The 24,361-nt window shown below is 37.9% G+C and overlaps 1 protein-coding gene across 2 annotated transcripts in view; it reads right to left on the bottom strand.

The window, feature by feature from the left end:
* Nucleotides 1–246: 246 nt before the first annotated feature.
* DHX40 (DEAH-box helicase 40) overlaps nt 247–24,361 on the bottom strand; it is a 47,468-nt gene continuing 23,353 nt past the window's right edge. For both annotated transcript variants that reach the window (XM_068976777.1, XM_068976778.1), the window contains 8 exons: nt 23,803–23,883; nt 23,012–23,169; nt 8,099–8,213; nt 7,485–7,593; nt 6,702–6,796; nt 3,248–3,317; nt 2,703–2,931; nt 247–1,442 (listed from right to left, as the gene is read on the bottom strand). In XM_068976777.1, the coding sequence (XP_068832878.1) occupies nt 1,303–1,442; nt 2,703–2,931; nt 3,248–3,317; nt 6,702–6,796; nt 7,485–7,593; nt 8,099–8,213; nt 23,012–23,169; nt 23,803–23,883 (997 nt within the window). In that variant the 3' untranslated portion in view covers nt 247–1,302. The remainder of the gene's footprint in view (nt 1,443–2,702; nt 2,932–3,247; nt 3,318–6,701; nt 6,797–7,484; nt 7,594–8,098; nt 8,214–23,011; nt 23,170–23,802; nt 23,884–24,361) is intronic.

The following is a 24,361-nucleotide window of genomic DNA, read 5'->3' as shown; positions in this document are numbered from 1 at the left end:
TTGGGTCCTCATGTGATTTTTCAATAAAGGCTTCAAGTTTCTAATACTCAACAGAAGAATGCCAAAGGAAAGAACTGCAAAAGACTGCTATCTATAAAAATTTTAGATTCTTAAATTTTAGCGAAAAATAACTAAAAACACACATTATGATGTCTTTTGAATCTGAACAACACTAATAGCTTTATTTAACAGACACTGAATGACTACTATGTGCAAAGCACTGTGTTAGGTGCCGTGAAAGATACAAAGATGAAAAAGACACAGTCCCTGCCCACAAGGAGCGTATAATCTAGTGGGGGAGACAGACAAATACACAAATAACTAGAATACAAGGCAGTAAACAACGAGTGGACAAGTGCTGAGCGTGGCCTGAGTGTGATACTAATTAGCCTCAAGGTTCCAATTTGAAACACTGCTGATGTAGAGTTGGCTGCTTTGAAAATCCCATTTCAAGATCACCATAATAAATGTTTAAATGGTCCTATCCAAGCAGCTGGAGGCAAGACAGTAGGCCAGGTGGAAGGCTGCTTGGAACACTGTCACATTTACATATGTGGTGCTGATACAAGTATGCAGGGACAGCTAAAAAAAGACCATATATGTATCATCTGTCCTTTGGTTAATGGCTATAGCTACTGTTTTAAACAATATACTTTTATATAAAAAGGAATTTGTATAATTCCAGAAAAGTCAACTTAAGGATTAATATTAATTCAACAAAGAATCTTGCCATAGGCAATTTTCTTATTTACTAATTGATTAAGTATTTTCTCTAAATATCTATAAAGCTCTGTAGCAATTAAACAGTTAGACGTATAAGTATTGCTGAGTAAAAACCTCTTATGTTTAGCCTTCTGAAGGAAATGGTCACAAACCTGATAACCTGATAAAATACTACTCTATTAGCAACAAGAAGGCCTTAAAGAGATTTAAGGAAAATAACTTTTAATGCTTCAATGCAAATGGAATACATACTGATTAAATACAATTCAATGTTCTTTGAAAATATCTCACTGACAGCATTTGATACCAGTCAAGGCCAGCAAAACTGAAGTGAGGAAAATGCCACATATATTGTCTTTCATTGGTTTCATGTATCATTGCCTATGACTATGGCAACTCAATTTTTTTCTTTGAAACTTCCATTTATTGGTACCGATGAACTCTGATTTGCTTTTAAATATTATGCTTAAAAACAGCTGCTGACCACTTCCTCTTGGTAGTGCTGTCTGACATACACGGCAAAGTAGAAACATATTTTCTGGCTGTTTTTCCTACTTCCTGAATTGGAGGGTTCACTGCTTAGCCAGTTTCCTTCAGTGTGTCGCTGTGATCTTGGGACCTCTGCTGCTTCCGCTCAAGGAAACGAGCACGTGCGTCTGATATGGATTTATCATCATTTCTTCTTTGCATTTTCTTTAGGACTTCTTTGGATATTCCATCTGAAAACATTACAAATTAACCCAATAAAATTTTAATTTTGAGTTCAGTATTAGAAATGTTAAGAGAAAGAGATGCTCTTGTTTTTTAATGTTTAGATGGGGGGGAAAGGAAATTAAATTTTGCCCTTTAAAAAGAAATGAGATAGAGGCTTGAGAACTCAGAAAAACTGACCCTAATTCAAGCAAGCAGTGCAGTTATTACTGTTGCTGTTGTTTAGTCACTAAGTCATGTCTGACTCTTTTGCAACCCCACCAGGCTCCTCTGTTCATGGGATTTCCCAGGCAAGAATACTGGAGTGAGTTGCCATTTCCTTTTCCAGGAGGATCTTCCTGAACCAGGATCAAACCCCCTTCTCCTGCATCGGCAGGCAGGTTCTTTACCACTGAGCCATGAGAAGCCCATAGTGCAGTTATACGCTGCAACAGAACACCCAGCAGTTAGCACTGCCAATGGCACTCCTATAATCCTGGGCAAAATTCCCCCCCATTCTATTTCCCAGTGATGTTAAATAAGGATAATGCAATTTGTTCCATCAATCAGCCTCAAAAAGTTTTGCTGGAAAGCTTTTTTCGCATGTGAGCTGAGAATTAAGCTTTCTGTCCTAGTTCACTACCACAACTGTTTATGCCTACTGAAGGAAATGGTCCAAAAAAGCAAAAACTAATGAGACAACTTAGTCATTTCATAGTTAAGTACAAAACTTTCTGGTTGATAAGTAGTAATATTAACTACTGCAATTAGGGGGCTAACATTTCAAGGAAAAAAATCTCTTGGGGAAAAAAATGTTCTGAGGTAATATTTCACAAAATTTTTTAAATGAAATAAAAATAGTAAAGCACTACTGGCAAGCAGTATGGCGTAATGGTTGAGTAGAGGCCACAGAATCAAATTTCCTGGACTCAAAATCCAGATACACCAAATATTAGCTTTGAGATTTTCAGCAAATTACTGTAGGCTACTAAGTATTTCCTCATCCATACAGTAGGGATATGTAGTTACTTCATATGATTATCGTGGAAATTTATAAGTTGTTAGCACATGATAAAAGTTCAATAGATACTATTAATAATGCTGCTGGACAAAGGGGTTAAGAAAAACATGATTAACTGAAAGGAAAGAAGGAAGTCAAAGTACGTCGGAGGCTCATGACAACTGTCTGCTTTTCTGAGGAGACACCCAGGACCTAAGCCCTGTAACAGCATTTCTGCAACAATATGAGAATGTGGACGCCTACGCTCTAGAACAAGTGATTCACTCACCCTTTCGGTGCTTTACATTTTCCTTATTGGTCCACCTCCTTCGCGCATCTTCTCTCACTTCACGGCGGGCCACACTGCTCAAATCATGTGCGTTCAATTCATGCAACTTGGGTAGCAAGTCTCTCACCCATTCATAACGGATTGGACACACAATTCTTGCATAGACTTTGGTGGTAACTAATACCTCATGAAAAATGATCCATTCAAGTTTCGTTTCCTGTTCATGAAGCTACACAAAAGAATTCGTTTAAGGATGACAACTCAATGACCTGCCTTATTCCAGATTAGACCAACCAAACATTAACAGCCTAAAGTTTTCTGAGTTAATTTTTATATTCTTCAATCAAATAGGAGGCCACATTGACCAATACCTTTATGTAATATAGACATATGCTAAACATATCCTCACATCTCTTTTTTCAGAGAAAAGTAGAAGACATCTGTATATTACTTATTCCTACATCTTTACAAAAGGAAGAATTTTCTACAGCTTCCTTTACAAAAGGAAGAAACTTCCTTCTATTTGTAAAACTTAAGGTACTTACTGCTGAGGAAGGATGAATATGAACTGGGCTTCCGCGCCCATCCATTGTGCAAAATGTTCTCCCAACAGACCTAAGAACCAAAAAGCCAAAGGATCAAAGACAATTACAGCAAAAACAATTAAATAAGTAGAGCACTAACAATGAAAAATTATATGTCCTACTACAAGGAGTACTATATTTATTTAACTGTATTTATTTAACTGTCACTAGAACTTCTCAACCAATTCATCTCAAAACTAATGATTCAGGGAATTCCCTGGTGGTCCAGTGGTAAAGACTCTGTGATCCCACTGCCGAGGACCTGCATTTGATCCCTGGTCAGGGAACTAAAATCCCTGAAGCAATGCAGTGCAGCCAAAAAAAAAAAAAAAAAAAAACCTAATGAGACAACTTCTATAGTCATTTTCAGTTCAGTTCAGTTCAGTCGCTCAGTCATGTCTAACTCTTTGCGACCCCATGAATCGCAGCACGCCAGGCCTCCTTGTCCATCACCAACTCCCAGAGTTCACTCAAACTCATGTCCCTCGAGTCGGTGATGCCATCCAGCCATCCCATCCTCTGTCGTCCCCTTTTCTTCCTGCCCCCAATCCCTCCCAGCATCAGAGTTTCCAATGAGTCAACTCTTTGCATGAGGTGGCCAAAGTACTGGAGTTTCAGCTTCAGCATCGTATAAAACTTTCCGGTTGGTAAGTAGTAATATTAACAATAATACGGTATTTGTGCTTTAGAATTTCCAAAGTGCTTTCATAATGAAGCATCAAATAAACCTACTAGTTTTGACAGCCAGGTACTTTATTAAAAGATCAAAACTGAGATTCAAATAAATCAGATAGTTTTCTCAAGGTCAAAGAGCTAATGTATGGTGAAAGCAAGTCCCAAACATAGGTCTTTGAACATAAATACAGTATTCTTTATATTGTATTATACTAGATCTCCTTTCAAAGGTATAAATAATTTTGACCATTCTAAAACAGACAATTAGAACAGTTCATCTATAATTTTTCTAATTCTTATTAACTTTATAAATTCTTATCCTCTTCTATACTTCCCTACATAAAGGTTATTCCAAAAACTTATCTTAATCACTTATCTTAATCCAAAACCTTAGCTTAATCACACAACTGATTTCCTATAAAACTTTACATATATTCCTATTATAACTCAGGTCAGACTGCATTATAATTATTTGTATATATATCTATACAGTCCATATTTGGACAGTACAAAAATCTTTTTTACTTGAATCATTTGAAAGTTAGTCACCAATCTTATGCTTCATCATCCCCAAATACCTGAGTGTTCATTTCCTATAATCAAGAATATTCTCCTACATAACCATCATAAAACCATCAAAACCAAGGAATTAACACTGATATATTACTAGCATCTAATTCTCAGAACTCAGTGAAGTTTTATCAAATGTCCTAACAATATCCTTTATAGCAAAAGGACCCAGTTCAGAAATCATGTATTGCCTTTACTTTTTATGATCCTTTAGTCTCCTTCATTCTGGAAAACACCCCCAAGTCTATCTTTGACCTTCACGATCTTGACACCTTTAAGGATTACAGGCTAGCTATTCTGCAGTATGCCCCTCAATTTGATTTCGTCTGTTTTAAGACAATTAGACTCAGGTTACAGATCTTTGGCAAGAATATCACAGAAGAGATGCTCTGTTTTCATTACATCCTATCAGGCGGAACAAGATTTTGATTACTTCATTTCTGATGATGTTCACTTTGATTGTCTGATTTAGGTAACATCTGCCAGGCTTCTTCACTAAGAAGTTACTTTTTCCCTCTGTAATTAACAAAAATTTTGTGAAGAGGTGCTCAACTCTGTAAATAATTTCATTTGTCATTAAACTTTTAATTTACTCATTCATTAATTTATATGATCATAGACCCAGGATTTCACATTTTATTTAATCCATTACAATCAGTATTATGAATGTCAAAATATCCCATCTTCGATCAGCCTGGGCCTATTCAAACTGGCTCCTTTGTACTTGGTCACATGGCCTCCACCTTCACTGATGACCATTTTGCTTACAGGTAAAATAAGATGTTTTGGCCTCACTGTGTACTTTCCCAGACCTATTTCTCCAAAGGTCCTTTATGTGGCAGATGGTTGTTCCAAGTCAAAATCAGCACAGAGGGACTTCTCTGGTGGTCCAGTGGTTAAGAATCAGCCTTGCAATGAAGGGAACATGGATTTGATCCCTGGCTGGGGAACTACGATACCACATTTCTCAAGATTAAAGAGCTAATATATGGTCAAAGCAAGGCCCAAACACAGGTCTTTGGACTTAGATACAGCATTCTTTACATTTATTATACTACATCTCCTTTCAAAGGTATAAATAATTTTCACTATTCTAAAATATGATAATTAGAACAGTTCATCTATAATTTTTCTAATTCCTGTTAATGTGAAATTCTTATCCTCTTCCGTACTTCCCTACATAAAGGTTATTGCAAAAACTTATCAGAGTAAAACCTTAACTTAATTGTCACAACTGATTTCCTATAAAACTTTGCACAAACTCCTGTGGAGCAACTAAGCACACATGCTGCAAGCACTGAGCCTGAATGCCACAACTGGAGAGTCTGTCCATGGGCCACAAAAAAAGATCCCGCATGACCCAGCAAAGATCACAAGTGACGAAACTAAGACCTGACACAGCCAAAAATTGAAAAAGGATCTGGGCACAAAGTATACTCATTGCTATTATAGTTAATGCTCCTAGTCCATCTCATAGCGAGGCTACATAAATATTAGACATATAAATACATATACACACACACACACACAGAGTAACACCTACTTTTTATTATAGTACCTATCTATCCATCCACTTAACCATATGAAAAACTGTAATATCTGAAATTTCAATCAATACCACAGGGTTCATTCATGTTTTTAGTATTTCTAACTCCCTTCACCATTTACTTTAATGTCTTCAATTACGTGATCGACTCCTCTGTATATAACGAATCTCCCATCACCACCACTCTTACCCCTTTCCCCACAAAGATGCCCTCCCTCCACTCAGACTCTGACATTCAAACAACCAAACAACTCCCATGTGAGTACCTTCCTCAATCCTGCTCAAGCCCTGACAGTCCACACCAAACCAACCTTCATCAGGGATGCCATCCTCAACCTATTTGGCTTTCACACTCCACAAAAAGCCACTCCTCTGGCTTGGGCACTAACACCCCATGCTGGACAGCTGTCCTACAGACTCCCCTCCTCCCCACATGAGTTTCAATATCCCACTCTCAGCCACTGCAGTTCCCCCGGCACGAGGGACAATTACAAGAAGGTTCACTGTAATTGATGTCATCATAAACACAGAGCTTAAATCAAATAGTCTTTAATATTAAATAGTTCAATATGGTCATCAAATACAGTTACATTTCTCTATCCGTCTCAAGCTCTTAGTGCTTACCTTCTCGCTACGTTTTTGAAATAACCCGCACAAAGACATCTTCGCAGGACTTCATGTTTAGGGCCTTCAAAGGTCTCTCTTGGGAAATCACTTTGCTATAGACAGAATACACATGCAGTGGTAAGTCTCACAGAACAATTTGTAACAATCTTTTGGTTTGAAAACTCCATATTTCTAAAGACTTCTGTTTCTGGCCAATATGGAATATGAGGGACCAGATTTACCCTTCTGCTTGAAACAACCAAAAAAATGGACAAAACATATGAAATAATGATTTCCAAAGCACTATATGAAGGACAATGAGTCTGAGAAATAAATAAATGAAAAAAAAGTGAATTAACTCCAACAACTGTTCCAGCTTACAGTCAACCTTGAGAGAGATTCTGGACCAAGGTGAAGGAAAGGAAAAACCCGAGTGAAACCTAGAGAACTCCCCGAGTTAGAGAGACAGAGCTCAGAATCCAGAGAGACCAAGATGACTAGAATTCCCAGCCGAAGTTCAGGAGAGAAGCAATCTGCAGAGGACCCCAGAGATCTATTGCAGGGCTTCCAGAGTTCAACTGAGAACTGATAAGCACATCACTGTGAGGAAATTACCCAAGGCCAGGAAAAGAGCCTCCCAAAAGGATAAGGGACAACAGAGTTGTGTGCACAGGGTCAGGAACGGCGTTTGTTCCTACAAGTCATTCTTCAACACCTTATAATAAACACGGTTTTGGGGAGAGAACTCAGAAGGTCTTGCCAAGACGCCGCTCAAGGGAAAAAAAAAGTCACAGCAATCACCTGTTTAAGCTTCCTGATCAGTTCTCTAAGTTGAGCTTCAACACGAAATGCAGAAAATAAGCACCTCCAATGAATCCAATGTTTCTGGCACCATGAAGCTGGAGCTCCACTGCAACATAAAAATACTGGTGTCTCAAAAGTATCTTTCATAAGTGAAAGTCTAACATTCTCATTTCTATTACACAACTAGAAACAGATAAGCAACTGTCAGCTCTTTTATGAGACCTGTCCAATTAATAAGAAAGCACTTTAAGGAATATGAAAAAACAAATTAATACACCTCTAAGTGAATTAAAATAACTTGTAAACAGATTTCTTTATATACATATATGCTTTAACAAATATCCAATCATTTTCTCATCTAAGCTAGTTATACAGAACCAAAATTCTATGAGGTCAGTTTTCAGGAAAGGTTAAGGAGAGAAGAAAGACAAGAGTTAATGTTACACAATAAATGACGGTCACAGTCACCTCACAGAGAAATCTCACTAATGCTCACAAAAATACATTGAGGTCAGTATAATCCCCACTGAAACTTACTGTCTGAAGTCATATTCTTACTGAAGCTATATTTCAAACTAAGGTTCTCCAGTTCAAAGAACTATCTCACATACCTTGATTTGCACTGTTCAAAGATGACGGCTAAAGTTGCAAAGTCATTAAATCCTCCAGCTTTAGCTGCCAACTCTCGGTGTCTCTGCTCTGCTTCCTTCTGGTACTCTGGATCAACTAAAATGACAGTTGGAAAGGCAGTTTAGTTCCACTCTACAGCAAGCCTCTTTCTTCACTTTGTTTACTCAAGCATATTGAAATCTGCCTCACCCTCTGAGGTGGAGTAAAGAATGACATTAACTCTCTGGTGGGGGAGTGTGGGCCTCTAACCACTCCCGCAATTCCTTTTCCTCCTTAATCACACTTTGGAGATTTTTGCTAGAATAGCAACATTACTTCTCTTAATTGATTTACCTTTAAAAGAGTATTGGAATTTACTATTTGTTTTTACCATAAGAGTAACCTATGTTCACATTTAAAAAAAAAAAGTAAAAGTTCAATGTTCCCCACTTTGTCACATTATCCACAAGTCAATCCTCAGGGCTAACCACTGTTAACTATTTAGTATGTGTCCTTTAACATATTTTCTACATATATATATATATATACAAGCATTGTGTATGATGGTTTATTTTCTTCATAAGTTTCTTCTGATACTTATTTTATTTATTTAATAACAGTTTAACCTAAGTATTATACGTATAGAACCATTCATTCGCAAACACACCTACATTGTTATTTCTCAGGGGTATAACGATATAACACAATTTAACCTGCCTCTATTTATCCAATTCCTAATTACAGACAATTAGACAGGACCATCACATATGTAAAACCAAAATACTACAAACTTTTCTCTTTTAATTTTATACTGAAGAATATCATGCATACAGAAAACTACACAGGTTCTGTATATTCACAAATCCAACATACCAATGTACTCTACAGCCAGATCAACAAACAGAGTATTACCAGCATCCCAGAGCCTCTTCTTCACTCTCCTTTCATTAACTGCTCAGCCCCCTCCACAAGGATAACCATATTCAGACTTTTAACCCAATGAAAGGGCTTTACTTGTTTTTAAACTTTATATAAATGTACTTTATGCGTCTGGTTTCTTTTGCTCACCCTTATGTTTCTGAGATTTATCTATTAGTGATTTTGACCCAATCCCACTCAGGAATTATATGTTCACTGATTGCCCAAGTTCCCCACACAGCACTTTACCCAGGCTAATCTCTTTCGGAGTCCCCTAGCCACATTTTTTTTCTCCTCAGAATTTTCTAGGGCTTCTTCCTTCATTGCACAACATCAAGCCACAGCTCCTATTATACCCACACAACTAGATTGAGCAGAGGCCCCACGTTGCCTAATTGCAGGGAGCAGCGCTTACACAGACTACAGTGTGAATCTGCAAAGCATCAGTTCCTGGTATTAGGAAGAATGCAATCTGACTAAACAAAACACTCACGAAGATATAAAGTCTTCCATCCCAAGTTTTAAGTCGTTTTCACCTAAGTGACCTGGGTAACAACTGAAGGAAGTAGCCAGAGACAAAAGGGGAGCAAATACGATTTATCACAGACCACAAAAATGGTCCTGTCAAGGTAAAGGCACAATGCTCATGTCTTGAATCAGTCATGAGTATTGATTTTTTAAGCTGAAATATCTAATTTTGTCTAATTATCTAATAGTATCTATTTTATCTAATAGTATCTAAAGATACTATCCCAAAAGACAAAATGCACTAAAATAAAGCACTAACCATGTGTTGGCTTCCAGCACTAAGAGACAAGCTTACCTATTAACCAGGGGCTCCGACGTCCTTGAATGGATATAAACGCAGAGTCCCTGCTGCCTCGGACCTTTGGGCTATGAAGCCTCAGAGAAGCCTCTTTATGGTTCACTTCTTCCCTGCACCTGACCCTAGAAACATTCAGTTTGGCTGCAACACCTACCACTATTCACTGTTCACACAAACGGCTTACCCTTTCTTATTAACATGTCAGAGTAACTACAGTAAGGGCTTCCCTAATGGGTCAGATGACAAGGATTCTGCCTGCAATGCAGTAGACCCCGGTTTGATCCCTGGGTCAGGAAGATCCCCTGGAGAAGGGCATGGCTACCCACTCTAGCATTCTTCCCTGGAGAATCCCATCGACAGCGGGGGTTACAGTCCTCGGGGTCAAAAAGAGGTGGACAATAAAGTTTAGTGATTACAATTCTAAACTCAGTTTATATTTTGTGATGATTAACTCTGCATGGTCAGTGCTGGATCTCTGTTGTTCATGGTGGCTGCCTGCTCAGAGCCCACTGCTTTTCTGGCTGTCCTTCCCACGCAGCTATTATCTTCTCTCTGCCTCTTCCCTCAGTTATTCTCAAAGCCAAGAGAAAATATAGAGAGTATTTTTTTCTTTTCCTTAACTCTTCCCTCAGAAATAACCTAATTAATTAAAATTAAAACTGATAGAAGTCCCAAAGTGAATTCAGGAAATGTAGAAAAGTAAAAAAACCATTATCACACACAGTTCCGACAATCTCAGCAAGTTTACCCTCTGACTGAAAAATAGTTTGACTATCTATCTTTAATTACTTTCCCAGTAAAGTAATTGTCATTTTCTTTAATTTTTTATCTTTCCCCAGATGAAATTCTATTATGTTTTACCTCAGACAAATAATACTCTGAGGCAAAAACCATAAACAAGGAACTGAAGCAGCAAAACAAGACTGTAGACTGTATCAGCTGAACTTCTTCCTTTGGGAAGATAATTCAATACTTTTCTATATACAATCAACCAGAAAACAAAACTAATACATAGAAAGAGTTTCAATAACAACAATCCTCAGAGCAGAAGCAGGGCAGTAAGGCTATAATAAAGTACCACTTATCTCTAAATATATCACAGTTTAAATATTAAAAAAAAAATTAAAACCAACACAATGTTATTTTAAATTTGGTCCATTTTAAGGCAATGCTGTTTACCATCTCAAAAACATTTAAGAGCCCTCACTCCATTGTTTGACTACTAAAGCAATATCTATACTAGCAGACACTGTGTACACAGCTTACTATAGCAAGAGAGAGATTATTAAAAATGTTGACGGCATCATCGTTTTGATGTTTTAAAATCTTTATTCAATGATAGATCTGAAAATACTAGCCAGTTTTACCAGTAAGTATAATAAACCGGGCCTCCCAGGTGGTACCAGTGGTAAAGAATCCACCTGCCAATCCAGGAGACGGGAGAGACGTGGGTTTGATTCCTGGGTCAGGAGGAAAGGGCACCCTACTCCAGTCTTCTTGCGAGAAGAATCCCATGGACAAAGGAGCCTGATGGGCTACAGTCCATGGGGTCGCAAGGAGTCGGACACAACTGAGCGTCTAAGCAGAGCGGATGTAGTAAACTAAATCAGGTGATCTACAAAGACTAAGACCCAAGCCAGAAAAGAACTGCTTAACCTATAAAGACTATATATGCACTTGAAAGCAGCTGGACAACAAATGCTTATTTTTGGATGTAACAAGATCTCAGCAAGTCACATGCTCAAAAACTGAAGCTGCATTTCGTAGCAGCTAAACTTCTTGATGAGCTAAGTTTAAAAATTAACCCTAAGTCACATATGTACATATAAGAAGAGTGTCTCTCTAAGTATGAATAAGAAACTGATAGCAATTGTTGCTTCAAGCAATTAGATTTGGATGATGCAAAGGAATGCCCCTGCCAAGGTGTCTAATTTTACTTAGATCAGACTATGTAGCAATTTGTGCTCAAGGGCACTGTCAGAAACAACACATCAATCAGCTAGCAATGCATGGAGACTAACAGCCTGGTGTAATACCAATAGAGGCAGGCCAGCAAAAATTGAAACAGAGCAGCCAGACTTTAAAAATGGCTTTTATTGAAGTATAGTTGACTACAATATTATATCAGTTTCAGATGAACAATAATATAGTAATTCAATATTTTTACAGATTATACTTCACTTAAGTATAATCTTACTACTATACTTTATATTAATAATATAATGTTGGAGAAGACTATTCAGAGTCCCTTGGACTGCAAAGCGATCAGACCAGTAAATCCTCAAGGAAGTCAATCCTGAATATTCACTGGAAGGACTGATGCTGAAGCTGAAGCTCCAATAGTGTGGTCACCTGATGCGAAGAGCTGGCTCACTGGAAAAGACCCTGATGGTGAGAAAGATAGAAGGCAGGAGGAGAAGGGGATGACAGAGGATGCGATGGCTGGATAGCATCACTGACTCGATGAACATGAGTTTGAGTAAGCTCCAGGACCAGGAGATGGTAAAGGACAGGGAAGTCTGGTATGCTACAGTCCGTGGGGTCAGAGTCGGACATGACTGAGTAACTGAACAACAAATACTTCATTTAAAGCTATTACAAAATAATGGCTATATTTCCCTGTGCAATAAAATATATCTTTTTTGCTTATTTAATTTACACATAGTAGTCTGTATCTCTTAATCCTATACCGCAAATTTACCTGTCCCTGCTTCCCTCTCCTCACTGGTAATCATTATTTCTTTCTCTATATCTGTAAGTCTGTTTCTGTTATTTACATAAATGTATATGTGGTAACTCAGATGGTAAAGAATCTGCCTACAATGCAGGAGACCTGTGTTCAATCCCTGAGTCATGAAGACCCCCAGGAGAAGACAATGGCAACCCACTCCAGGATTCTTGCCTGGGGAATCTCATGGACAGAGGAGCCTGACAGGCTATAGGGTCACAAAGAGTCAGACACAACTGAGCAAATAACATACTATATTCTTTTCTTAGGTTCCACATATAAGTGATAACAGAGCACCTGTCTCTCTGTCTGACTTCATCCACATTGTTGCAAAAGGCAGAATTTCATTCTTTTCTATGCCCAAGATAAATATATTCTATTGTATGGGTGTGTGTGTGTGTGTGTATGCTTTGCTGTAGCAGACACAGCCGAAAAAGCATCGCTATAGTTCAGTTCAGTTTAGTCGCTCAGTCATGTCCGACTCTTTGCGACTCCATGAATTGCAGCACGCCAGGCTTCCCTGTCCATCACCAACAACCGGAGTTCACCCAAACTCATGTCCATCAAGTCGGTGATGCCATCCAGCCATCTCATCCTCTGTCGTCCCCTTCTCCTCCTGCCCCCAATTCCTCTCAGCATCAGAGTCTTTTCCAATGAGTCAACTCTTCGCATGAGCTGGCCAAAGTATTGGAGTTTCAGCTTTAGCATCGGTCCTCCAAAGAACACCCAGGACTGATCTTTAGAATGGATTGGTTGGATCTCCTTGCAGTCCAAGGGACTCTCAACAGTCTTCTCCAACACCAGAGTTCAAAAGCATCAATTCTTCAGTGCTCAGCTTTCTTCACAGTCCAACTCTCACATCCATACATGACTACTGGAAAAACCATAGCCTTGACTAGATGGACCTTTGTTGGCAAAGTAATATGTCTGCTTTTCAATATGCTATCTAGATTGGTCATAACTTTCCTTCCAAGGAGTAAGCATCTTTTAATTTCATGGCTGCAATCACTATCTGCAGTGATTTTGGAGCCCAGAAAAATAAAGTCTGACATTGTTTCCACTGTTTCCTCATCTCGTTCCCATGAAGTGATGGGACCAGATGCCATGATCTTCATTTTCTGAATGTTGAGCTTTAAGCCAACTTTTTCACTCTCCTCTTTGACTTTCATCAAGAGCCCTTCTAGTTCCTCTTCACTTTCTGCCATAAGGGTGGGATCATCTGCATATCTGAGGTTATTGATTTCTCCTGGCAATCTTGATTCCAGCTTGTGCTTCTTCCAGTCCAGCGTTTCTCATGATATACTCTGCATATAAGTTAAATAACCAGGGTGACAATATACAGCCTTGATGTACTCCTTTTCCTATTTGGAACCAGTCTGTTGTTCCATGTCCAGTACCAACTGTTGCTTTCTGACCTGCATATAGGTTTCTCAAGAGGCAGGTCAGGTGGTCTGGTATTCCCATCTCTTTCAGAATTTTCCACAGTTTATTTTTTTATTCCACACACACAGTCAAAAACTTTGGCATAGTCAAAAAAGCAGAAATAAATGTTTTTCTGGAACTCTCTTGCTTTTTCCATGATCCAGCAGATGTTGGCAATTTGATCTCTTTCCTCTGCCTTTTCTAAAACCAGCTTGAACATCTGGAAGTTCATAGTTCATGTATTGCTGAAGCCTCACTTGGAGAATTTTGAGCATTACTTTACCAGCGTGTGAGATGAGTGCAACTGTGCGGTAGTTTGAGCATTCTTTGGCATTGCCTTTCTTTGGGATTGGAATGAAAACTGATCTTTTCCAGTCCTATGGCCACTGCTGAGTTTTCCAAATTTGCTGGCATACTGAGTGCAGCACTTTCACAGCATCATCTTTCAGGATTTGAAACAGCTCCACTGGAGTTCCATCACCTTCACTAGCTTTGTTCGTAGTGATGCTTTCTAAGGCCCAGTTGACTTCACATGCCAGGATGTCTGGCTCTAGGTGCATGATCACACCATCTGTTAAAGAGTGCTCTGCTTGCTTTCAGGTCTTTAATCCATTTTGGGTTTATTTTTATACATGGAGTGAGAAAACATTCTAATTTCATTCTTTTATACATTCTTTTTCATACATTCCACAAGTATGTATGTAGCTGTCTAGTTTTCCCAGCACCATTTACTGAAGAGACTGTCTTTTCTCCATTGTATATTTTTGCCTCCTTTGTCACAGATGAATGAATCGTAAGTATACAGGTTTATCTCTGGGCTCTCTACTCCGTTTCATTGATCTAAGTGTCTGTGTGTGTGTGAGTGTGTGTGTGTCAATACCATGCTGTTTGATTACAGTAGATTTGTAGTACACTCTGAAGTCAAGGAGTGTCACATCTTTAGCTCTGTTCTTTTTTCTGAAGACTGCTTTGGCAATACAGGGTCTTTCATGATTCCATATGAATTGTAAGATTATTTGTTCTAGTTCTGTGAAGTGTCACATGTATTTTAAAAGGGATTACATTAAATCCATCGATTGCTTTGAGTAGTGTGGACTTTTTAACAATACTAATTCTTATAACCCAAGAACATGAGATATCATCCCCTTTCTTTATATCATCTTTAATTTCCTTCCTCAATAACTTAAAGTCTTCAGAGTATTTCTTTGATTAAATTTATTAACAATATTTTAGTCTTTTTGATGTAATTCCAAATAGATTACTTTCTTGCTTTCTCTGATAGTTTATATATTAGTGCATAGAAAATCAACAGATTTCTGAAGATTAATCATATATCCTGCAACTTTACTGAATTCACTATTAGTTCTAATAATTTTTTGGCAGAGATTTTAGAGTTTTCTATGTATGAAGTGAAGTGAAGTGAAGTCGCTCAGTCGTGTCCGACTCTTTGCGACCCCATGGACTGTAGCACACCAGGCTCTTCGGTCCATGGGGTTTTCCAGGCAAGAATACTGGAGTCGGTTGCCATTTCCTTCTCCAGGGGAGCTTCCCACCCAGGGACCAAACCCAGGCCTCTGGCATTGTAGGGAGACGCTTTACGGTCTGAGCTACCAGGGAAGCCCCATTAGGATGGTAATAACAAGAATGGAAAGGCAGGACAAATACAAATGACACTAGGAGATAATAACTTAAAAATCATTGGTGTCAAGAGGTTTCAAGTTTGAGCTCTGGGTAGAAAAGAAGAAACAAAGAAAAAAGTTCAAAAGAGTCAACCTGAGATATGTATAGTATCATGTCATCTGCAAACAGTGATTAAGTTTTACTTCTTTTTTCCAATTTGGATACCCTTTATTTCTTTTTTGTGTCTGACTGCTGTGGCTCAGACTTTCAATACTATGTTAAACAGAAGTGGATAGAGTGAGCATCCTTGTTTTGCCCCTGTTTTAGAGGAAAGGCTTTCAGCTTTTCACCACTGAATATGATATTACCTATGGAATTGTCATACATAAGACCACCCAAATGTTTGACAGAAAGATCAGAGAAAGCTACCAAAAAACTATAGGTTGTCCTGATGTTCTGGAAGACTGTGCAGATGCCCAAGTAAACCTAATAAAACCTAATCTTGAGTCTGACAAGACAATACAAAAGGCCACTGCTTTACAGTTATATTTTCATTGTTTGGAATTTAAAAACACTGATAAATCTCTGTGTTATTTGACTACTTTCAAGGTAATTCATCCTTTATATCCATTAACATCACCAACATCAAGTGCTTCATAAAGGTAAAACTTACTTAAGAATTTCCCATCAAAGCACAGAATACAAGACATTCCTATCGGCTATTATCTCAATATTCTAAAGAATTAGACTGTCCTACATTCATAGATACCTAAAGCCAAATATTAGGCAAGCAAAGGGAAGTCCCTCCTTTCCTGATGTTGCTAAACTGTAATAAAGTTGTTGCTAAACACAACTAAAAGCCTTCAAGATACCAAAAACCACCTCAAGGACTTAATAAAAAAGAAAAACCTAAGAACATATAATCAAAACCTAAGACCTGAACAACCTGAAGGGCTACAAAACTAAGAATCAACAGTCTATCACAGATAGAGGTTCTAAATGAGAATTTAAAAACCAGGAATTTTAATTCTAGCTATGGAAACAACTTAATTTTTCTCTTCTCTTGACTTCTTTCAAAGATATATGAAGCCTTAAGGGAAAAATTATACTACTGTAAATTGTGAGGTTTATAATGTATGTAAATATAATATATAATGACAATAATAGCACAAATGATAGAGGAATAAGTGGAACTAAACAATTCCAAGGTTTCTTATATTTCACATGAAGCAATAAAATATTAACTTTGAGTAAGTTTCAATTAAAGATGTGTATTATAACCCCTAGAGCAAGGATATATTAAGAAATGGTGAAAAGCCAGCAAAAGGTTCAGCAAAATCCCTATCAAAATTCTTAGCAGGCTTATGTCGAAGAAATTAATATGCTGATTTTAAAAACTTATATGGAAATGCAAAAAATACAGAATGACCAAAACAATACTGATTTCAAAATTTACCGCAAGAGTTGGCAATTTCTTAGTTCACCTAAGATAAATAAAAAATACATATCTACAAAATACTTGCAGAAGAATTTTCAAAATAGCTGTATTCATAAATAACACCAAACATGAAACAATTCAAACATCTATCAACAGGATAATGGATAAACCAATTGTAGTATGCAACAGGATACTAGTCAACAATAAAAAAAAGAGCATTGATACATACAAAAATATGGATGAATCTCACACATAATATGTTGACCAAAAAAGTCAAACACAAAAATGCACATATTATATAATTTTATTTACATGAAGTTTCAGAAGAGGCAAAACTAACCTGAAAAAACTCAGAAAAGGGGCTGGCTGTAAGAAGATGGGATGGAATCTGAGAAGGGGCACTGAGAGAATTTTCTGGAGTGATAAAACTAGATCTTGACAGGAGTATGGGTTACAGTAGTTAAAATTCACTGAATTACAGACACAGCACTTATACTTTTCACTACATGCAAATTTTACCTCAAAATAACAAAAAAAAAAAGAAAGAGGAACACAGAGAAATAAAACCAAAAAAAAGAAAAAAAGAAAAAGAAAAACAATAAACAATAAAAATTTTAAAAAGAAGAAAAAACTATAAGCAAATATTGAACTCTAGTTATAAGGGACTGCCTTTCACAGTGGTATAGCTTAGTGATTCTAAAACCACTTCTGTATATTCTAGGGACAATGAACAATTTGAATATGAACTCTGGACTAGATAATAGTACTGCATCAGGTATCAATGTTAACTTTCCTAATTTTGATACATGTGCCATGGTTAAATAAGAGATTGCCTGTGTTCTTAGTAAATTACAGGTAAATATTTTGTGGTAGGGGAGCACAATGTTTCCAATTTACTCTCAAATGATTCAGAAAAAGAAAATGCATATTTATAAACACTTATAAATATGTATATGTACACACGCAGGGCTTCCCTGGTGGCTCAGCTGGTAAAGAATCCGCCTGCAATGCGGGAGACCTGGGTTCGATCCCTGGGTTGGGAAGATGCCCTGGAGAAGGGAACAGCTACCACTCTAGCACTCTTGGCCTGGAGAATTCCATGACTGTGTCGTCCATGGGGTTGCAAAGGGTTGTGACTGAGTAACTTTCACTTTTAAGGGCTTCCCTGATAGCTCAGTTGGTAAAGAATCTGCCTGCATTGCAGGAGACCCCGGTTCGATTCCTGGGTCAGGAAGATCCGCTGGAGAAGGGATTGGCTACCCACTCCAGTATTCTGGCCTGGAGAATTCCATGGGCATAGTCCATGGGGTCACAAAGAGTCAGACACGACTGAACGACTTTCAATTCACACATGCACAGAGAAAGAGAATAATAAAGCAAATGCGGCAGAATGTTAAAAACTTGCTGAAACTAGATATAAAAGGTACAACTACATATAAAAAGGTACGACTCTTTCAACACTTCTGTTGGAGCTGGATCACCTCAGTCCAACTCCCTGGTTTTCCAAATGAAAAATGAAATACAGAAAAGCCAGACCAACAGTCTAGAATCCCGATCTTTTGACTCTCACTTCAATACTCTGTAATAGTTTTCAAAAAGAGTATTATTAGCTTTGATACTATCTAATGAAAGCCAGCCAACCTTATTTACTGCAGACAGTATTTTATTAAGAAAAAGAAAAAAAACTGCAATTAGGATACTATTAGAATCAAAATTCTGATACTTAAAAAAACTACACTGCAGGGACTTTCCCAGTGGTCCAGTGACTGAAACTCCACACTCCCAATGCAGGGACCCAGGTTTGATCCCTGCTCAGGGCACTAGATCCCACATGCTGCAACTAAAAGATTCCATGTGCTATAACTAAGATCCAGGACAGCCAAATAAACAATATGTGTGTGTGTGCATATACATATACACAAATAATATATATATAAAATAAATACAGAGGTGTGCCCATATGTATACACAAATAAATAGTACATACAAAATAAATAGAGATGTGTGTGTTTGTGTGCATGCTCAGTTCAGTTCAGTTCAGTCGCTCAGTCATGTCCAATTCTTTGCAATCCCATGAATCGCAGCACGCCAGGCCTCCCTGTCCATCACCAACCCCCAGAGTTCACCCAAACTCATGTCCATCGAGTTGGTGATGCCATCCAGCCATCTTATCCTCTGTCGTCCCCTACTCCTCCTGCCCCCAATCCCTCCCAGCATCAGGGTTTTTTCCAATGAGTCAATTCTTCGCATGAGGTGGCCAAAGTATTGGAGTTTCAGCTTTAGCATCAGTCCTTCCAATGAACACCCAGGACTGATCTCCTTTAGGATGGACTGGTTGGATCTCCTTGCAGTCCAAGGGACTCTCAAGAGTCTTCTCCAACACCACAGTTCAAGAGCATCAACTCTTCGGTGCTCAGCTTTCTTCACGTCCAACTCCCACATCCATACATGACCACTGGAAAAACCGTAGCCTTGACTAGATGGACCTTCGTTGGCAAAGTAATGTCTCTGCTTTTGAATGTGCTATCTAGGTTGGTCATAACTTTCCTTCCAAGGAGTAATGTATGTATACACAAATAAACATATATATAAAATATAGAGGTACATATATGTATATACAAATAAGTGCATATAAAATGTAAATAGTATAATATATATGTGTGTACAATATGTATACACAAATAAATAACATATAAAGTAAATGTTAATAGTATAATTAAATAATATATACACATATATGTGTGTGTACATATACATATACACAATAATATATATAAATGTGAATAGTATAAAAACATATACACATATAAATATATACACATGCTGTTCAGTCGCTAAGTCATGTCTGACTCTTTGCAGCTCCATGGACTGAAGCACACCAGGCTTCCCTATCCTTCACACACACACACACACACACACACACAAAAAAAACCCAATACTACTCTGCAATCTATTTGGGTTAGGTAGAACATTGATTGGACTACAGAGTATTTTTATACAAAAATTTATCCTCCATTATAATCATCACAATAATAAACCAATCCAGAACCAACACTCATAGCCATAAAGTGATATGGCCAGTGAGATAGCACACTACTGTTAGTCTTGGTTGCAGGCAAGATACACTATCAATTCAGAAGCTCCTTGAAAAGAAAAGAAAGTTGTGCCTCCCCTCCCCACACACATAGTAGAAGAGAGCAAAGCTTATGTATGATGAACTAAGTTGTGTCCCATATTGACACGCTAAGAAAGGAAAGAAGCAGAAGTCTAAAGAAATGAAAACCTCAAAATAATCCTTTCTCTAAGGGTACAAGGGCTGAACTACCATTTCTTTTGATCACAGAGGAAAAAAAGTTAATATATTACTAATGTACTATAACAAGGCAAAGGTTCATCATACTATCTTCCTTCACCAATTAAAGGAAATTAACTCTCAGCCAGGATCGTTATATACCGCCTATACTTCAAAAAGCTAAGTTAAAGAATAACAAAATGAAAAAATTGTTTATCTTCAGTTTCATATCCTGTAGGGCTAGACATCAGAGAAGGCAATGGCACCCACTCCAGTACTCTTGCCTGGAAAATCCCATGGACAGAGGAGCCTGGTGGGCTGCAGTCCATGGGGTCGCCAAGAGTCGGACACGACTGAGCGACTTCACTTTCACGCATTGGAGAAGGAAATGGCAACCCACTCCAGTGTTCTTGCCTGGAGAATCCCAGGGACAGGGGAGCCTGGTGGGCTGCCGTCTATGGGGTCGCACAGAGTCAGACACGACTGAAGCGACTTAGCAGCAGCAGCAGCAGCAGCAGGGCTAGATATATGGTAATTAAAATATGTTCGGTAATTTCAAAAAAAATGTTCAGTGAATTACCGGAGATATAAATAAATAGATATTCCACATACATGGATAGGAAGACAATACTGTCAAGATGTCCCTTCTTTCCAATTTGATCTATAGACTCAATGTAATCTCAATTACAGTCTTAGAAAGGTATTTTGTGGATAGCAACAAACCAGTTCTAAGGTTTATGTGAAAAGGGAAAGACCCAGTGGCTAAGACTAAAAATTAACTAGAAGTTAAAACAATGCTGAAGGAAGGGAAAGAGGAAAGCTGGAGAAATAACCCTATCTAGGTTCAAGAGTTACTACAAAGCTTCAGCAATCAAGACAGTGCGCTATTGAGAGGCACAGAAAAACAAATCAGTGGAAGAGAATACATGGACCAGAAACAGATGCATACAAATTCACTCAAATGGCCTCTAACAAAGGGGCCAAGGCATTACAATGCAGAAAGGAGACTTTCGAACACATGGGGCTGGAACAGTAGGACATCAGTTTCTAGAAGATGACATAGGAGAAAATCTAGATGAACTTAGGTACAGCAATGATTTTTTCAGATATAACACAAAGGGATGACTCATCAAAGAAACCACTGATAAACTGGACTTCACTAAAATTAAAAATTTTTGCTCTGGAAAGACAAAGTCAAGAGAATGAGAAAACAATCATAGACTGGGAAAAAATACGTGTAAAAGACACCTGATAAAGAACTGTTATCCAAAACATACAATGAACTCCTAAAACCCAACAATAAGAAAACAAAGGGCTTCCCAAGTGGCGCAGTGGTAAAGAATCCGCCTGTCAATGCAGGAGATGCAAGAGACAAAGGTTCGATCCCTGGGTCGGGAAAATCCCCTAGAGTAGGAAATGGCAACCTGTTCCAGTAATTTTGCCTGGAAAATTCTCTGGACAGAGGAGCCTGTGGGCTACAGTCCACAGGGTCGCAAAGAGTGGGACATGATTGAGCAACTGAGCAGACACACAAGAAAACAAACAATTCAATTTAAAAAGACCAGACAGATATCTTACCAAAGAAGATACACAAATGGCAAATGAGCACATGAAAAGATGATTAACATCATACACCATCAGGAATCTACAAATTGAAACCACTATGAAATACCACTACACACCTATTAGAATGGCCCAAATCCCAAAACAATGCCAACACAAAAAGCTGTTGAGAATGTAGAGCAAAAGGAATTTCAGGCTCATTGCTGGTGGGAATGCAATATGGCGAACACTTTGGAAGATAGTTTGGCACTTTCATATAAATATAAACATATTCTTATCTTACAATTTGGCAATAAGTTGAAAATCAATGTTCACACAAAAACCTGCACACAAATGTTTATAGCAGCTTTATCTGTAATGGCCAAAACTTGAAAGCAACCAAGATGTCTTTCCATAGGAAAACGGATAAACAAACTCCACACAATGGAATGTTATTCAGCAAAGAGAGGAAATGAGCTGGGACGTCCCTGGAAGTCCAGTGGTTAAGAGTCCACCTTCTAACACTGGGGACATGGCTTTGATACCAGTCGGGGAACTAGCATCCCAAATGCCACGAGGCAACCAAGGCCACACACTCCACGAGCTATGACTGGAGAGTCTATGTGCTCCCGCCAAAAAAACAGAAATGAGCTATCACGCCACCAAAAGACATGGAGGACCCGTGAAAGCACACTGCTAAGGAAGTCAATCTGAAAAGGTATTGGAAGGAATACCTTCCAGTACAGGAATACAGGGATCTGTATAGTCGAAATATATAGTTGATGATATTGGAAAAGGCACACACAAAAAAGATCAGTGGTTGCTAAGGGTTTTGGGGAAGGGATGCAGGAATGACTGGGTGGAACTCAGTATTCTGCACAATATTCTGATGGTGAATATGTGTCATTACAGATCTGTCGAAAAATAGAATTTACAACACAAACAGTGAACTCTTCAGTAGTAATAATGTATCAATATTGGTTCTTTAATTAGAACAAAGGTACCATGCTATGAAAAATGTTAATAATAGGGAAAACTCTGTACTTTCCCTCAATTTTTCTATAAATCTAAAATTGCTCTAAAAAATAAACTCTATTAATTAAAAAAAATTCATCAATGAATTTCTTACCAGGTCTAATGAAGACATTTTCCACAGACAACATTGCTGCTATTGGAAGCAGTAGATCTTCACAGTCGAGAGAAGCAGCCTTTATTACCGCACATGTCAGATGGGGAGGGAGAGGAAATTCTACCATAGACAAACCCAATCTGGTCACATGGCCACTCCTTAACGGAAAGAAAAAGTTCTTAAGTCTTTCTGCCTTCAAAGAGTACAAGTGAAATGTTTATCATCCAGAATAAGTCAGATATAAGTTAGATCACTTTAAATTACCTCTAGAAATTCAATATAAGGAATATGATACACTGTGGACACTGTTAAGAGAAACATAAGGATGATAAAATTCCTTGCTCTCAAGGGCCTATATATCCAACAAACGAAACAATAAGGCAGGATAAAGTAACATAATAACAGACACACAATGCTACAGAAGCATGGAAAATGTCCTTAAGGAAATGAGACAATGATAATTACCAAATCTTTCCCCATCACAGTCATGAGAACAAGGACTCTGGCTTGCTTATTTTGATGTGCCCAGCACAATGCCTGGCAATAGAAATGGTGCTCAGAAATTACTTGTTAAATACTACCAATACTAAACAAAACCAGTTTTATGGTATAATTTCAGAATTGCGGTGAGGGAAGACTGAGAACAAATTCTAATTTCAGGCAAAACAATCCATTCAATTCAAACAAGTCACTTTCTAATGATAAAGGAAAGTATTAAGAACCCTTAGAAAAAAAGAGAGAGATTAACATCTATTGTGGTTGGTTTCGTTTTGAGGGTTTTTCTTCTTTACCTGTCAATAGCATCACACTGGTAAAGTTGTTTAAGAGCTTCCAAAATAAGTCTTTCATTAGGTGGATCCAAATAGGGGAACCTGTGTGTTTAAGTGATACATAAAATGAGACTTCATTCCTTGAACATGGCAAGATTTTATACAGATTTGAAAATTTCTTTAAAAGGTTTTCCTTCTGTTTTTCAAGTCTTTCTTTTCTCTCTTTTCTTTTTAGCATTCTATGATGGTAATCAGCATTCGACAAAGGAGGACATTTTTTCTGAATCACACTCTTCTATTTAATTCAAGAAGCCCTTTTTTTTATTCCCCCTTAGCTCCAATACTCTCACGATTCCTCTCTACTTATCTTAACAAAGGTTCTTCAGAGCCCATATCGTCTATTCTGTTCTGTGGTTGTAATTTTTATTACAACTTTAAAAAGCAGTGAAGAATTAACTGAAAGTGGCTAAAAAATTACAAATTATTTAACAATACCTCAAAATGGTTTTTGATACAATGATAAATATCTTCAATTAACTTTACCAATTTGCTTTATTGTCTTATGGATATGTATGGACTT

Source organism: Capricornis sumatraensis, chromosome 8 (assembly GCF_032405125.1).
Source record: "Capricornis sumatraensis isolate serow.1 chromosome 8, serow.2, whole genome shotgun sequence".
Taxonomy (NCBI): domain Eukaryota; kingdom Metazoa; phylum Chordata; class Mammalia; order Artiodactyla; family Bovidae; genus Capricornis; species Capricornis sumatraensis.
Note: the sequence above shows the minus strand (reverse complement) of the source record. Positions and strands in the feature narration are given on the sequence as shown.